Source organism: Hesperophylax consimilis, chromosome 4 (genome assembly GCF_061612785.1).
Source record: "Hesperophylax consimilis isolate HC1 chromosome 4, BYU_Hcon_1.0, whole genome shotgun sequence".
NCBI lineage: Eukaryota > Metazoa > Arthropoda > Insecta > Trichoptera > Limnephilidae > Hesperophylax > Hesperophylax consimilis.
In genome coordinates this window covers 23,053,037-23,065,914 of record NC_142839.1, presented here as the reverse complement: position 1 = coordinate 23,065,914, position 12,878 = coordinate 23,053,037, and the positions used below count along the sequence as shown (strand labels likewise).

At 36.1% G+C, this 12,878-nt stretch overlaps 1 protein-coding gene across 1 annotated transcript; it reads left to right on the top strand.

Annotated features, from left to right (window-relative positions):
- Positions 1-593: 593 nt before the first annotated feature.
- Spase25 (Signal peptidase complex subunit Spase25) lies at positions 594-10,978 on the top strand. The gene is made up of 5 exons (XM_089631319.1): positions 594-758; positions 1,101-1,169; positions 2,323-2,456; positions 6,953-7,105; positions 10,699-10,978. The coding sequence occupies exons 1-5, from the start codon at positions 702-704 to the stop codon at positions 10,883-10,885; spliced, it is 600 nt and encodes a 199-aa protein (XP_089487445.1). The 5' UTR covers positions 594-701; the 3' UTR covers positions 10,886-10,978.
- The last annotated feature ends 1,900 nt before the right edge of the window (positions 10,979-12,878 follow it).

Below are 12,878 nucleotides of genomic sequence, written 5' to 3'. Positions count from 1 at the left end.
ATGAGCCAACCTTCAAAAGTTTATCTTTTCTTCGAACTTTGGTTGTTAGTGGTGAAAGTCATATTTATTTACTTTATCATATAAAGAATTGTGCGAAATTACTTTTTAAGATATTTTTATGTTTACTCTTTTAAATGTTTAAACCTGATGTTTCATGTTACTCACGTTATCCACATAAATTAAAACTCATGTTATCCACATAAATTAAAAAGAGTCGATTTTTCCACACCCGCATGGATTATAATACTATTAGTTTATTTAAAATTTCATTTTTACTAAACACTTTAAGTACATTTTTAAGTACCTAAATACTTTAAAAAATCCTTTGCACGAATTTTCTGATTAGGTATAGATTTACGTTTTTACCAAGGTAAGAAGTGGTAAGATGTGAAACGACAAACTATTGTTAGATATTTTTTTATTTTAGTTTTCTTGCAAGAGGATCTCTCTATAGAACCCAAGTATTCAATTATCTCCTTTCTTGCAAAGGTTTGATAGATTAAAAGATTGTGTGGGTTATAAAAGAACAAAAACAAGCCCTCCATAAAATAAAAAGAAAGGCTGAAATTACAATTTTTCACATCTGGCTACTCCTTCGTGTTTACGGCGCATGGTATCACTGCCGGCTGTCGAATATTGAGTATTGTTTTCTCGTTTTCTTTTTTCATTCTTTGACTAAAAACTTAAAAAATATTGGAGTGATGTCTACTAAAAAGGTTGCCCCGGCTGAAGCCAGAAAAGAAGAAGCTAATTCAGAGGTATTGCGATGTAAAATGAAATATAACACTATTTTTCTCTTGTACAAAGGTGTTAAATTTTTAAACTGACACGTCAGACTTCAGCATATTTTACTTTACTCGGACATTTGAACGAATGCACACTGATTTATCATTTTAATGTAACTAAAATTAACGTACATTTGAAATAATTTAATCCAATAATGGATCTCATTATTTGCAACTATTTAGGCAGGTATTCAAGAGGTTATTGTGCATAATATATATTCATTGTTTTTTTATTTAGTTCCTTCGATTGTTTAGAAATAGTCTAAACAGTTGTACTTTCATGATTCAGTGGCCAAAACTATTATTCTTTTACAGATTGTCTTCAAAGTTAACAAATGGGATGGATCAGCAGTTAAAAATGCTCTAGATGATGCTGTAAAAGATGTAAGTCATATATATTTGATATTTTCAAACCCTTCAATTGAATGAAGATGGCGACTCTATGCAGTCTATGCTCTTTATTTTCTAATGGATTCTTCTATTTGAGCCATGGTTTGGTTGAGTGGCACGAGCATGCTCGAAAGTATGATATTCCTCACCAGTGGCGGTTCGTGGTCTTTTTAACAGGGGGTTCAGAAATTCAAGAGAAGATAAACATATCTAATTAAAATTTACTTACTGTTGTCCTTCGTCAAATAGTCGAATACGGCAGCAGTCACACAACTTAAATTAAGTTAGTGGGAGGGGTACCTACATATTATTGTTTTTAAATCACTTTACACTAGACACAAATATTAGATAATGAGAAAAGTTTTATAGGAATTAAATTGTTTAATGTTTTCATAGCACTCAATGTATGTTGCTAATTATTATTGTTTTTTCGAGAAGAATAATTTCGTAGAATATATAAAAGATATTTAAAACATAAAAAAAAACAAATAAAGGTGGCACGAAATAAATTTACTAAGTCTACTTCAATAGGTAGTAGATTTGCAAATGCCATAAGCAAACGGTTGGAGAAATGCAGAAACAAGAAAACAAAAATATGTACAAAAATGACTACAAAGTTAAATACCATAATATAACATAAAAAATAACACTTGCTTCCCTATGGTTCAAAGGTCGACCGCGAAGTTCTCGGGTTTCTTCGGTTACATTCGTCAATGTTCGGAGGTCACGTGATAACATAACGCGTGTTCGGCGCACACAATTTGTCTTACTTTTGCAAAGAAAGACCAAATTTTGTATATGTCACCGTCATAGGATCTGTACCGGCTAAAATTCTTTTGTATGAAGAGTTTGGCGCGGATTTCAACTCGCACAAAATTTGGAATATGTATCGTATTTTTCGGTGGCGCGGGTTTTGAAGGCGAAATTTTAATAGCGTGCTATCTGTAATGTGCTTATATTATTATAAAACAAGTTTGTTTTATTTTCTCATCTTTTTAATGGGGGTTCGCCGCACAAACGCACTTTAGAGAAAACCGCCACTGTTCCTCACATCTTTCCATAATAGGCTGCATTAAATTTCACCCAGCAGTAAAATACAACAATAATTGGCGCTCAATATCAATACGTAACTTGTTTTTGCTTGCAGGTCCTTAAAAGCGAATTGGCTTGCGAGGAGAACTTTGCCCTGATGGATGGCAGACTCGTGCTTTGTGGTTTGGCTGTGGGAGTTGCCCTATACGCCCTGCTTTGGGACTATCTCTACCCCTTCCCACAGTCCAGGTACTATTTTTTTATATCTAACTAGTGGACCCCGCAAGTTTTTCCACCATTAACTACTGTATACCACAATGTTACTGTTAAAAAACTACATTACATCGAGTTTAATTCGACTCGAGCGTCTCCGACTTCTTCTAAGGTGCTAATAACAACAAACTTTGATATTTTCATAGATATTGGTATTGGTTGGTTTTGCACGCTGAATTTTTATATATTTAGATATAAGCATGCGACTGCGGTGAGGGGCACTGCGGCCAGATTCTTAAGTTGGTTCACGTCGGAAGGCTCGCCCATCAGATTAGAACGGGGTGTTCTAATTGGATGGGCGAGCCTTTCGACGTGAACTAACCATGAAACCTGGCACCACTGTCGCATCCTTATATCTAAATTTTTATATATTAAGATATTAGCATGCGACAGCGGTGAGGGGCACCGCGGCCAGGTTCTTAAAAGTTGGTTCACGTCGAAAGGCTCGCTCAACCATTTAGAACACTTGGAACACTCAATTTGTTTTTAATTATATTATAATTTAATTAATTTTAATTATATAACTTATTTTTTTAATGTTTGGCAATCAAAGTTTTTAAAATCATATTGAAATAAAAATAATAAAGAAGATAATGAAAATGAAAACAATTATATAAAATAAAAAAAATCACACTGCTGGTCGGCAGACCAAAAAATTTTCTTCAATGGGATGATCTAGACCAGTGTTCCGCAAACTTTTTATGTTCACGGTACACCTAACTAATCAAGAAATTTTAACGGTACACCAAAGAAAAAAAAAACAAGGTAAATTTTGGATAGGATTGGCTAGGCTTATTACGAATAACGGCGAACTTTGAGGTTAAACTACGAAAGCTGCATGTCATCATAATTTAAAAAAACATCCCAGGTTTTGAATGGTTTGTTTGGCAAAGCAGGGTTTGTCTAGCCGGGTTTGTGTAATTATGATTGATATTTATCACATAACAGTGACAGAATGACCGCGAACTGTCACCGAATCGGTTCGAGAAGTGAATTTTAATTTTACGCAATTGATAATTAAAATGCATCTTTTTCCGCCGCCACCAAGCCAAAAAGTTTCCTTTTATAGTAATTACGGCATATCTAAAGTTTTTTTCTAAAAAATATTGGCAATAAGAGTGGCCACTCCGAACCAAAATTTACCAAAAACAATATTTTATTAATATTTATTATTAAAATCAATATAACATGAAAAGATGTTTAATGCGAAATGTGAGCCTGTTTAACTGAACACAGACGATCAAAATTTGGAACAATCGTTGATATCGCTGCTCGCATCTCTTCGTCGATCGTCCTCAGGCGTTCTCTTTTTTTTGACTTTATCGTTGTGAGAGTTGAAAACCCCAATTCGCATAAATAGGTCGTGGCAAATGGTAATAGAATTGCAATAGCTCGCTTTGACAGCAGTGGATACTCATTTTTTACGTGGAGCCAAAAATGTGCTAACTCTGTTTCAGAAAATTTTAATTTTAGTGTCCGATCAGTTTTAAGCTCCATGAATTCTTCCTGCTTGTTTATTGGTAAATGTCCAAGGGAAATGCTTTCCGAAAATGGATTTCTTACCCAGTCCATAGGTTGTAGGTCACACTTAGGAAAATATGAGTTCATTTTTTCTGCTAACAGCTCCAAGTGTTTCACTATCAAAGCCTGCACTTTTTTTTCTGAATCGGCAGCCATGACATTTGGAAACATTTAGTTACTACCATTGGTAGCTTTCAATCTTGTCCGAAGACGTTAAAATGTTACAATTTCTTCTTTGCATCTTTTTCATCTGCTTTTTTGTTCAGCTCATTTAATTGAGCGAATATGTCCGCCAGATATGCAAGTTTTGCTACCCATTCTTCTTTTTTAAATAGAGAAGCAAAGTCTGAACCCTGGGTTTCTAGAAATGTCTGGGTCTTATTTTTCAGCTCGTAAATCCGAGAAAACACTTTTCCGCGAGAAAGCCATCGTACTTCTGTATGAAACAGAAGTGACTGATGATCTGCTCCTATTTCCTGACACAATGCATTAAATAGACGAGAGTTCAGCGGTCGCGACTTGATGTAATTGACAATTTTGACGACTTCTTGTAAGACAGACAACAATTCATCAGTGCCTCTCTGTGTAAAAAGCAATGTAAATTTTTAATATTAGGATTTTTTTCAGAAGCCCTGGTTATAAATCCCCTAATTTTTCCTGTCATAGCTGTTGCTCCGTCTGTGCAAATGCTTAAGCAGTTGCGCCATTCCAAATTATGTTCACTGAAGTACTGGTTTGTTACTCTGAATATTTCTTCTCCGGTGGTATAACCAGGTAGTGGCAGACAAAATAAAAACTCCTCTTTTATTTCATATCCATCCGTGTACCACATTTGTGATGAGATGCGCGTGACCACTGATATCAGTAGACTCGTCGACTTGTAGCGCGAAAACTCCACTTAGCCTTAATTTTTCAATTAACATTGATTGAATGTCGGTGGATATTTCATTAATGTGACTTGAGATCGAATCTGCTGACACAGGTATTTTTTCGATTTCCTTAGCGGCTTCTTGGCTAATCATAATTTTGACGATTTCTTTGCAGACAGGTAAAATTAAAGTTTCAGCGAGAGAATGAGGTTTCTTCGATTTAACCAGCATATTATCGATCACGTAGCTTGCTTTTTGCGCTTTGCTTGATGTATTGAAAGACGAACTCATGAGAGTTACCTGTTTCTTAGACTGGTCTTTCATACGTTGAAAGAAGGCTTTATCTTTGTGAGCCACCGATGGGTGTTTAGTTGTTAAATGTCGTGAAAGTTTACTGGGCACCATCGAATTATTAGCCAAAGTTTCTCCACAAACAAGACATTTTGGGATTGGGCACGATTCGTCACCGCAATATAAAGCCATAACGCACATAGCTCTCATCGTATTTCCGATCAAAAAGCTTAGGTTTTTTCTTTGTTGACTCTGCTTCTTCTTGGGAATCATTAGTTTCACTTGACGAATTTATCCATTATATACACGTAATATGGGATATTTTTTTGCAATTAAAAAAGTCAATTAAATTTGCGACGACACAACCAAACACTAGCATTAACGAATGACTACTAAACAAGCGGGCGCAACTTCGCCGTCGTAATTCGTATGTTATGTTGTCACGCGCATGCACCCCGATAGCTTGTGCGCAATCACGTGATAATGTAGCAATATCACCCCACTTATGTAGTGTAGCACACGTAATAATGTAGCATAGCGGCGTAGCACACGGCCACTTCGCAGCGATCGAGTCCCACCCACGCCACCTCCGGCCGCCGCACCGCACAGAAAAGTAAAGACCCATTTACAGAGCACTTTGTGAGAAGTGACGCGGGACTCGCGGCACACTTACAAATGGCCACGGCACACCAGTGTGCCGCGGAGCACACTTTGCGGAACACTGATCTAGACTACAGTTATTCGTTGGTTTCATTCATGTAATGGTTGAAGTAAAATTTATCAATTTTGACCCAATTTTAAATCCGGCTGCCGGTCGGCAGACCTGTTTTTTATCAACTACTCACTGACCCCTATCAAAAGAAACCATTCTCGTTCATCTACCTTATGACGTAATTTTGTTAAAAAAATTCGTTCACTAATTCCATAATTGTGCGGAACCTTGGAAGGGAAGAGGCACCAGTAGACCATTTTTTTATGGCTTACAATATATATATTTTTTATTAGACTAATTTTTTTATAAAATATGTTTTTGTAATGTGAGCCTCACTGGGTGCTTTACCCGTGCTGAGGCCCCCATTTTATTAAATATAGGTAAATAAAATTAAACGAATTTAAATCAAATATTAACATATAAAACAAAATAAAATAAATTAAAGTAATAAAAATAAAATAGTCAATTATAATTTTTTTTTATTCTTTGAAGATAAATTTGTTTTGTAATACTATAGCGTTTTTTGTTATTTATACATATCTTAATTTTGTTTGTGGAATGTTTTTTGTTTCCCTCATTTTTTTGTGTTGAGTGTCAGATTGTTGAACACTTTTATTGCCTGGAATTTGTGGTGTCTTTGTCCAAAGCTTGTATTTATCGTCGGAGTTTTTATCTTTTGTATGTACGCTCGTCTAACTGGTACGTTATTGTTAGTTAGGTTGAGTATTTTATCTGGAATAGTTATTCAAACATGACTTGTCACAATAATATTTCTCTATTGTCTCAAATGTCCTTTCTCATTACAAAGTATTTACACCTGTGTACCCGATGATAAAGGAATTATTGTAGCGGGATCCTAGACTATAATGATAAATTAAAAGTATCAAAATCAACCCCCGCAGTGTGGATATCGGTGTTGAGCGGTGTTGAGCGGTGTTGAGCGGTGTTTTGGTGAAAAATGTAACTTTCAGCAGATTTTCAAAAAAATAAACCTCTACATTTGACATGCACTTGCATGTGCTTCAATATTACCCATCAAGTCAAAATCACCTTTATGTAATTTATTTTTATTTTTTTAGGTTGGTGCTTATAATCTGCGTGTCGGCATACTTTGTCCTGATGGGAATCCTTACTCTCTACACAACCTTCAAGGAGAAGGGAATCTTTGTGGTTGTCAAGGAGACCACCAGCAGCGGGTACCGGATGTGGGAGGCCAGTTCCTACATGAAGAAGTAAGTTTGATTGTTACACACTAGTGGCGTGCGTTGTGGGTGGCTAGAGAATAGAGAAATCTTTGTGGTTGTCAAGGAGACCACCAGCAGCGGGTACCGGATGTGGGAGGCCAGTTCCTACATGAAGAAGTAAGTTTGATTGTTACACACTAGTGGCGTGCGTTGTGGGTGGCTAGAGAATAGAGAAATCTTTGTGGTTGTCAAGGAGACCACCAGCAGCGGGTACCGGATGTGGGAGGCCAGTTCCTACATGAAGAAGTAAGTTTGATTGTTACACACTAGTGGCGTGCGTTGTGGGTGGCTAGAGAATAGACAAATTCTGAGATACAACTCTAATACAAAAATACTTAACATTCGTTAAACGGTGTTTTTGTTATATATTGTACACTGTTTAGTTGGAATTATTACCAATAACAACATTGCAATTATCAGACCTACACGCATGCGCCTCATGCATGATGTCATCCCCGCGAATGACTGTGTTGGTTAGTTATTTGTGATTAAAATCATGTTTTTAATAATAATTTCTATTCTGATAAATTTACTATTATATGATTAAATATATTTACTATTATTTGTGTGTCAGTTTTAATCCGTTAATAATGTCATATTGTGAAAAACATAGTTTCATCTTATCAGAAAATGGGGGGTATATCCTAATTATTATTTTTTAATTGACTTTCACCGCGTTAATTTAATAAAACTTACTTGAAAGTGATGTTGTTTGATAACATAAATGCCTTATACATGTGTGGGTAAATACAAAGTTTAAAAAAAATCAACGTTCATATTGATTTTTTTGTAATTCTCTGGGAATTGTCACTATAATATTTAATCATTTTTAATTGCTTGAATGAGATAAAAAGTGAGGTAATCTTGTAAATTTTGTATGTTTGAAATTAAAATATTGCAATTTTTAAACATTAAAGTATATTTCAAATACAAAAATCTAAAAGGTAATTTTATCTAGTTTCCAAATTGGTATTTGTTTTTACGACATCTTCAAAATGAAGAAAATTTAAAATACCTTGGAAGAATTTTGAAATTATTACTATACATACAAATAAACTACTAACCCCTTTGACTGGATCAGCAATGTATACATCTTATGTATCTTTCCATGAACTATTTTATGTCGGTTCATATTTTACGTTCCAATTATACATACACGGTTTTCGCATACACTGTCATTTATAAATTGATTAAAATTTTCACCACATTTTTTACTAAGACAGTAAATATTTTGTAGTAATACAAATAAACGGAGTTGGGACATATATATTTTGTGAGGTTGCAACAGGGCTGGCCCTAAGGCAAAGGGCGCCTTGTGCTAGTAAAAACCTCAAGGGCACTGCGGTAGGTAGTTAGTTTTAATAGTTTAAATAATAACAACAGCATCCATTGCCCTGGTTTTCTCAACGGCTGAATACTGTGCTCCAGTATGGGCTAGAAGCGCCCACACTTCCATGGTAGATGTTCAGCTTAATGCCACAATGCGAACCATCAGCGGGACTTTAAAATCTACTCCTCTCCCTTTGCTCCCCATACTTGCAAACATAACCCCGCCAAACATCAGGCGAGAAATTGCAACGCTGAGAAAATTCAAGAAGGCGCTGCAAAAAAGCGCAATACCTTTGCACGAAGATGTCGTCTCCCACCCAGTATGTCGCTTAAAGTCCCGAAAGCCCTTCTGGGCGGAAGGAGAGAGGCTCCTCCGATTACCTCTCTCTCACCCCAGAAGATAGGTGGAAACTTGAGTGGCAAATGGCCAACGTGGGAAATGCCCATCTCATACAGGACCCCACCGAGAGACAGCCTGAGTTCTCATTGCCTGGCGAAACCTGGTCCGCCATCAATAGGTTAAGGTGCTCTTATAGCTGCTGTGCCCACATGATGCACAGATGGGGCCTTAAAGAGTCGGCGATGCGTGAATGTGGTGCGGTGCAGACCACCGAATATGTGGTCAACTAATGCCCGGTCCATTCAATCCCCGGCGGGGTTAATGAGATCCACTTTGCGAAGCCTGAGGCCCTAGACTGGCTCGCAGACCTAGATGTCCCCCTCTGACCCCCCCACCATACGAAAGAAGAAGAATAGTTCAAATAACTATATTAATGCATTAAATTTATAGACATGACCCGTGACGTTACCAGTCTCAAAAAGCCTAAGTTTTCTTTTCAACCGGTGCTTTATTTTGAATGGTAGTCGAGACTCTTTTATTCTTAAGAATACCCGCTTTTAACATTGAAGAACAATAGGTAAAATGTTATTATCTCGTCACTAATATTATCGTATTTAACCAAAGTGCAAAAATGCATCTATGACCGCACCTGATAAACAATTTACCCGTGTTTAAAAACCTGCATTAAAATTTTTTCATTGGTTCAAATGTGAATGTGGACCGGAGTTGCCAACGCATAATGTTCTAATATACCCACAAGAGATAAAGAGATACTCAAATTCCCCACAAGTTCCTATACCTCCAAAATGAAACAAAATTCTTATTATCTAGCCATTTTCGAATTTTCTCTTTCATTCATGCTTTAAAAATAAACTAAAAAATTTACCACGAAAGAAAACTAAGGATGTGTTGTTTCGTAGAATTTGAACATTTCTTAAAATTTCAAAGTTAATTTTCGAGTTCTGTCATTATTTCAGTTCTGTCAACTGGCCTATAATAATATAATAACAGAACTAGAATTGGACATTCACAGAACTCGCAAATGAAGGTTGAAATTTGATGAATTGTTTAAATTCTATGAAACAACCCATCCTAAATATAGTACATTCTTACAATCATCTTTCTATCTATAAAAATAAAAATGTTAATGTTTGTTTGTTCAAAATCTTAAATCTCCGAAAATTCTTCACCGATTGCTTCATTTGAATATGCATGTGTTTTTAAACAAATACATTATATAGATGTCACCTGCGACAGGTAAATCATGCTTTTTTGAAAAACAGTACCATCTGTTGGACGTAAAAACAACAAGCGCTGTTGTCTGCACAGACAACAGACACAGCAACGCGTGGCGGGGTACAGCTAGTTGTAAATATTATTTTTCAATATGGTTGGATATTCAAGAAATGCCCTGAATCTCCGCAGTTTCCCCACAAAAAGGTTCTCCCCGCAAAGAACCCAATTCTTGAAAATCCTAGAAATTCCTCGCAATTTCTGATTTCTCCGTGAATTGGCAACCTTAATGTGGATGTTGTAGACGTAGACCATAGATATATTACTCATGTAGACTGTTAGTGATGAATAAGCAGATTCAGTCTTACCAACTAAACCGTGTGTTTTAATGAGATGGTGTTTTATTAGTTTTTAAATGAGGATTTAAAAATATATATAAATAAATAAAAAAAATAATTTAATGCCATTATATTTTTCACTGGAATTCCTTATTGCGCCCACACAGGACCGGCCCTGGGTGGCGGGACATTTAACATTTTTTGTATGGGTCATTTGTAGTGCATCTTGATGAGGTACTCAGCACTAGTTCGGAAAAAAAATCCCTTAATCTAGTTGTTCTATACATATTCAAATAATGTATAAAACTATATGCCACCCTAACAATTTCTTTTTTTTTCAGGTACGATGATAAGTATCAGCTGATTCTCAACGTGTACGACCCTAAAACTGGCCACACCCAGGAATCTTCCTTCAACAAGTCCGTGGCCAACTACATCGACACTGAGGGCGTCATCATGCATAATCTTATTGAAAACGAAGTCATCAAACTGTGGAACTCTCTGAGTGCAGAAAAAAAAGACAAATGAGTCTATACTTTTTGTTTTTAGTGTCAATTTACTAACTCTTGGCTAACTTATCATCACTGTCCGTGTTTTTTTAAAAATAAATATTTTAAATTACATGAATGTTCTTTTTTCAAAATATATGTACATAGATAGCAACTTCAAGCCTTCTAAGTGTATTACCTTATCTTTTAATACAGAAAAAATGGGTGTAAGCATTAAAACTTGAAGGGAGCTTTATGGTAACACAATAGTGACGATTACGCCTACGTTTCTGAGCGAGGGTAACATCCCACTTCGTTCCAAAACGTGCTCTGAAACCCCACACAGGAGGCCCCGATGGGAAATAAGTTTCTGCATAAGATGTCATTTTTGGGGATGCTATGAAAATGGTACACGTTGAGGACACAGGACTTGAAAAATAAAACAGCCTCAGCTAGCAATGGTTTTTGGGTTCCGCACGCGGGCTGAAATAATGATCGGCTGACTTGCGTGTGGAAGTGTATATGTAATGTGATGCGAAGTGTTGTTTGTTGCATAGTATGTTGTACATTTCGTAAGTTTTGCTTCATTTTAAGATGTATATTAAATAGTTAGATAAACAACTTATTTCATGTTGTGGTAACTTATTAACATTTCTCACATCATTCAAACTCTTTCTCATCTTCAGATCTGCTAATTTTTTTATGTGAATACCGCACAAAAGACCCAACTGCTCCCAACCGTCTAGAGCCAGCGGGGTATGTTGTGAGGCTCTAGGTAGTGGGGATGGGAAAGAAATGGGCGAGAGGATGGTGGGGAAGTACCTGGCTATTTAGATCTGGTCATTAAACACGGCTAAAGCCATTTCAAGCAACGTTTCAATTCTGAATGGTGGTCTTACACCAGGGCGATACTGAGAGTATATTCCACTCTGGAACGTGCCGCAAGTATACTATACATTATTTTAAATTAATAAATTGTAAAATAACACAAATTCATCCAATAAAATTTATTTGCGAACCCTGAGATTTGAACCCTCGACCTTTGGCTTCTTATTCGAGAGTCTTTCTCCTCGACCACGGAGGTTGTCCATGAATAGATCCTTGTAAATGGCTAGCCAGTTAGTAGCCGAGTGGACAAATGCGTCGGGTTCCATCATGTGGGTTCAATCCTCCGCTAGTTAAGTACTCCACCCACTGAAGACTTTATTCTATTTATGCCTCTATCTTTACACAAGGAAATTCTCCACTTAAAATGATCGAAGTAGGAGAAATTCGAATATTGTCTGATTATTTGTAAGCCAGGAATGTTTTTATGGAAAGTTCACTGGTTGAAAAAAAACTTTTAATCAACAGTGCTGCATTACACACTAGAGATGCAACGAATATTCAGTATTCGGCTTACTCTGCTATTTTATTAATTCAGTATTCGACCTAATACTATTTGGCCGAATACCAAATACCTAATAATGAAAATAAAAACACATTTCTATCAAAACGTGTCTATTTAATAAGCGTTTAAAATCAATCAGAGGAAAATTGTGGCGAAAAAAAACAGTTTTTCTGAGTTTGCTGGTAGCAGATATTTGCGTTTTTCTTCGTAGACTATACCGGCTTCAAAAAAATGTCTCTCATAGACACTACTGGAAGGTGATGAAAGACAAATTATAACAAACTAGGCTTGGACACCTTAGGAAAGTTCCCTCAATCATGGAAAATATCAAGAGTCATCCCAATACCGAAAATAAAAAATACAAAAAAATGTGAAGAATATAGACCAGTGAACACGCTCCCTAAGTATGAACAAATAGTTGAACATATAATAAAAAAACAACTTGTTGATTTTATAGAAAAATGGAATATATTATGTGAAGAACAGTGTGGATTTAGAAATAACCAATCTTGTGAAATGGCTCTCAATCTAGTTCCGGAGGACTGGAAACAAGACTCAGATAAAAATAAATATGTGATCGCGGTTTTCCTGGACTTTCAGAGAGCTTTTGAAACGATAGATAGAGATATAATTATTAAAAAAC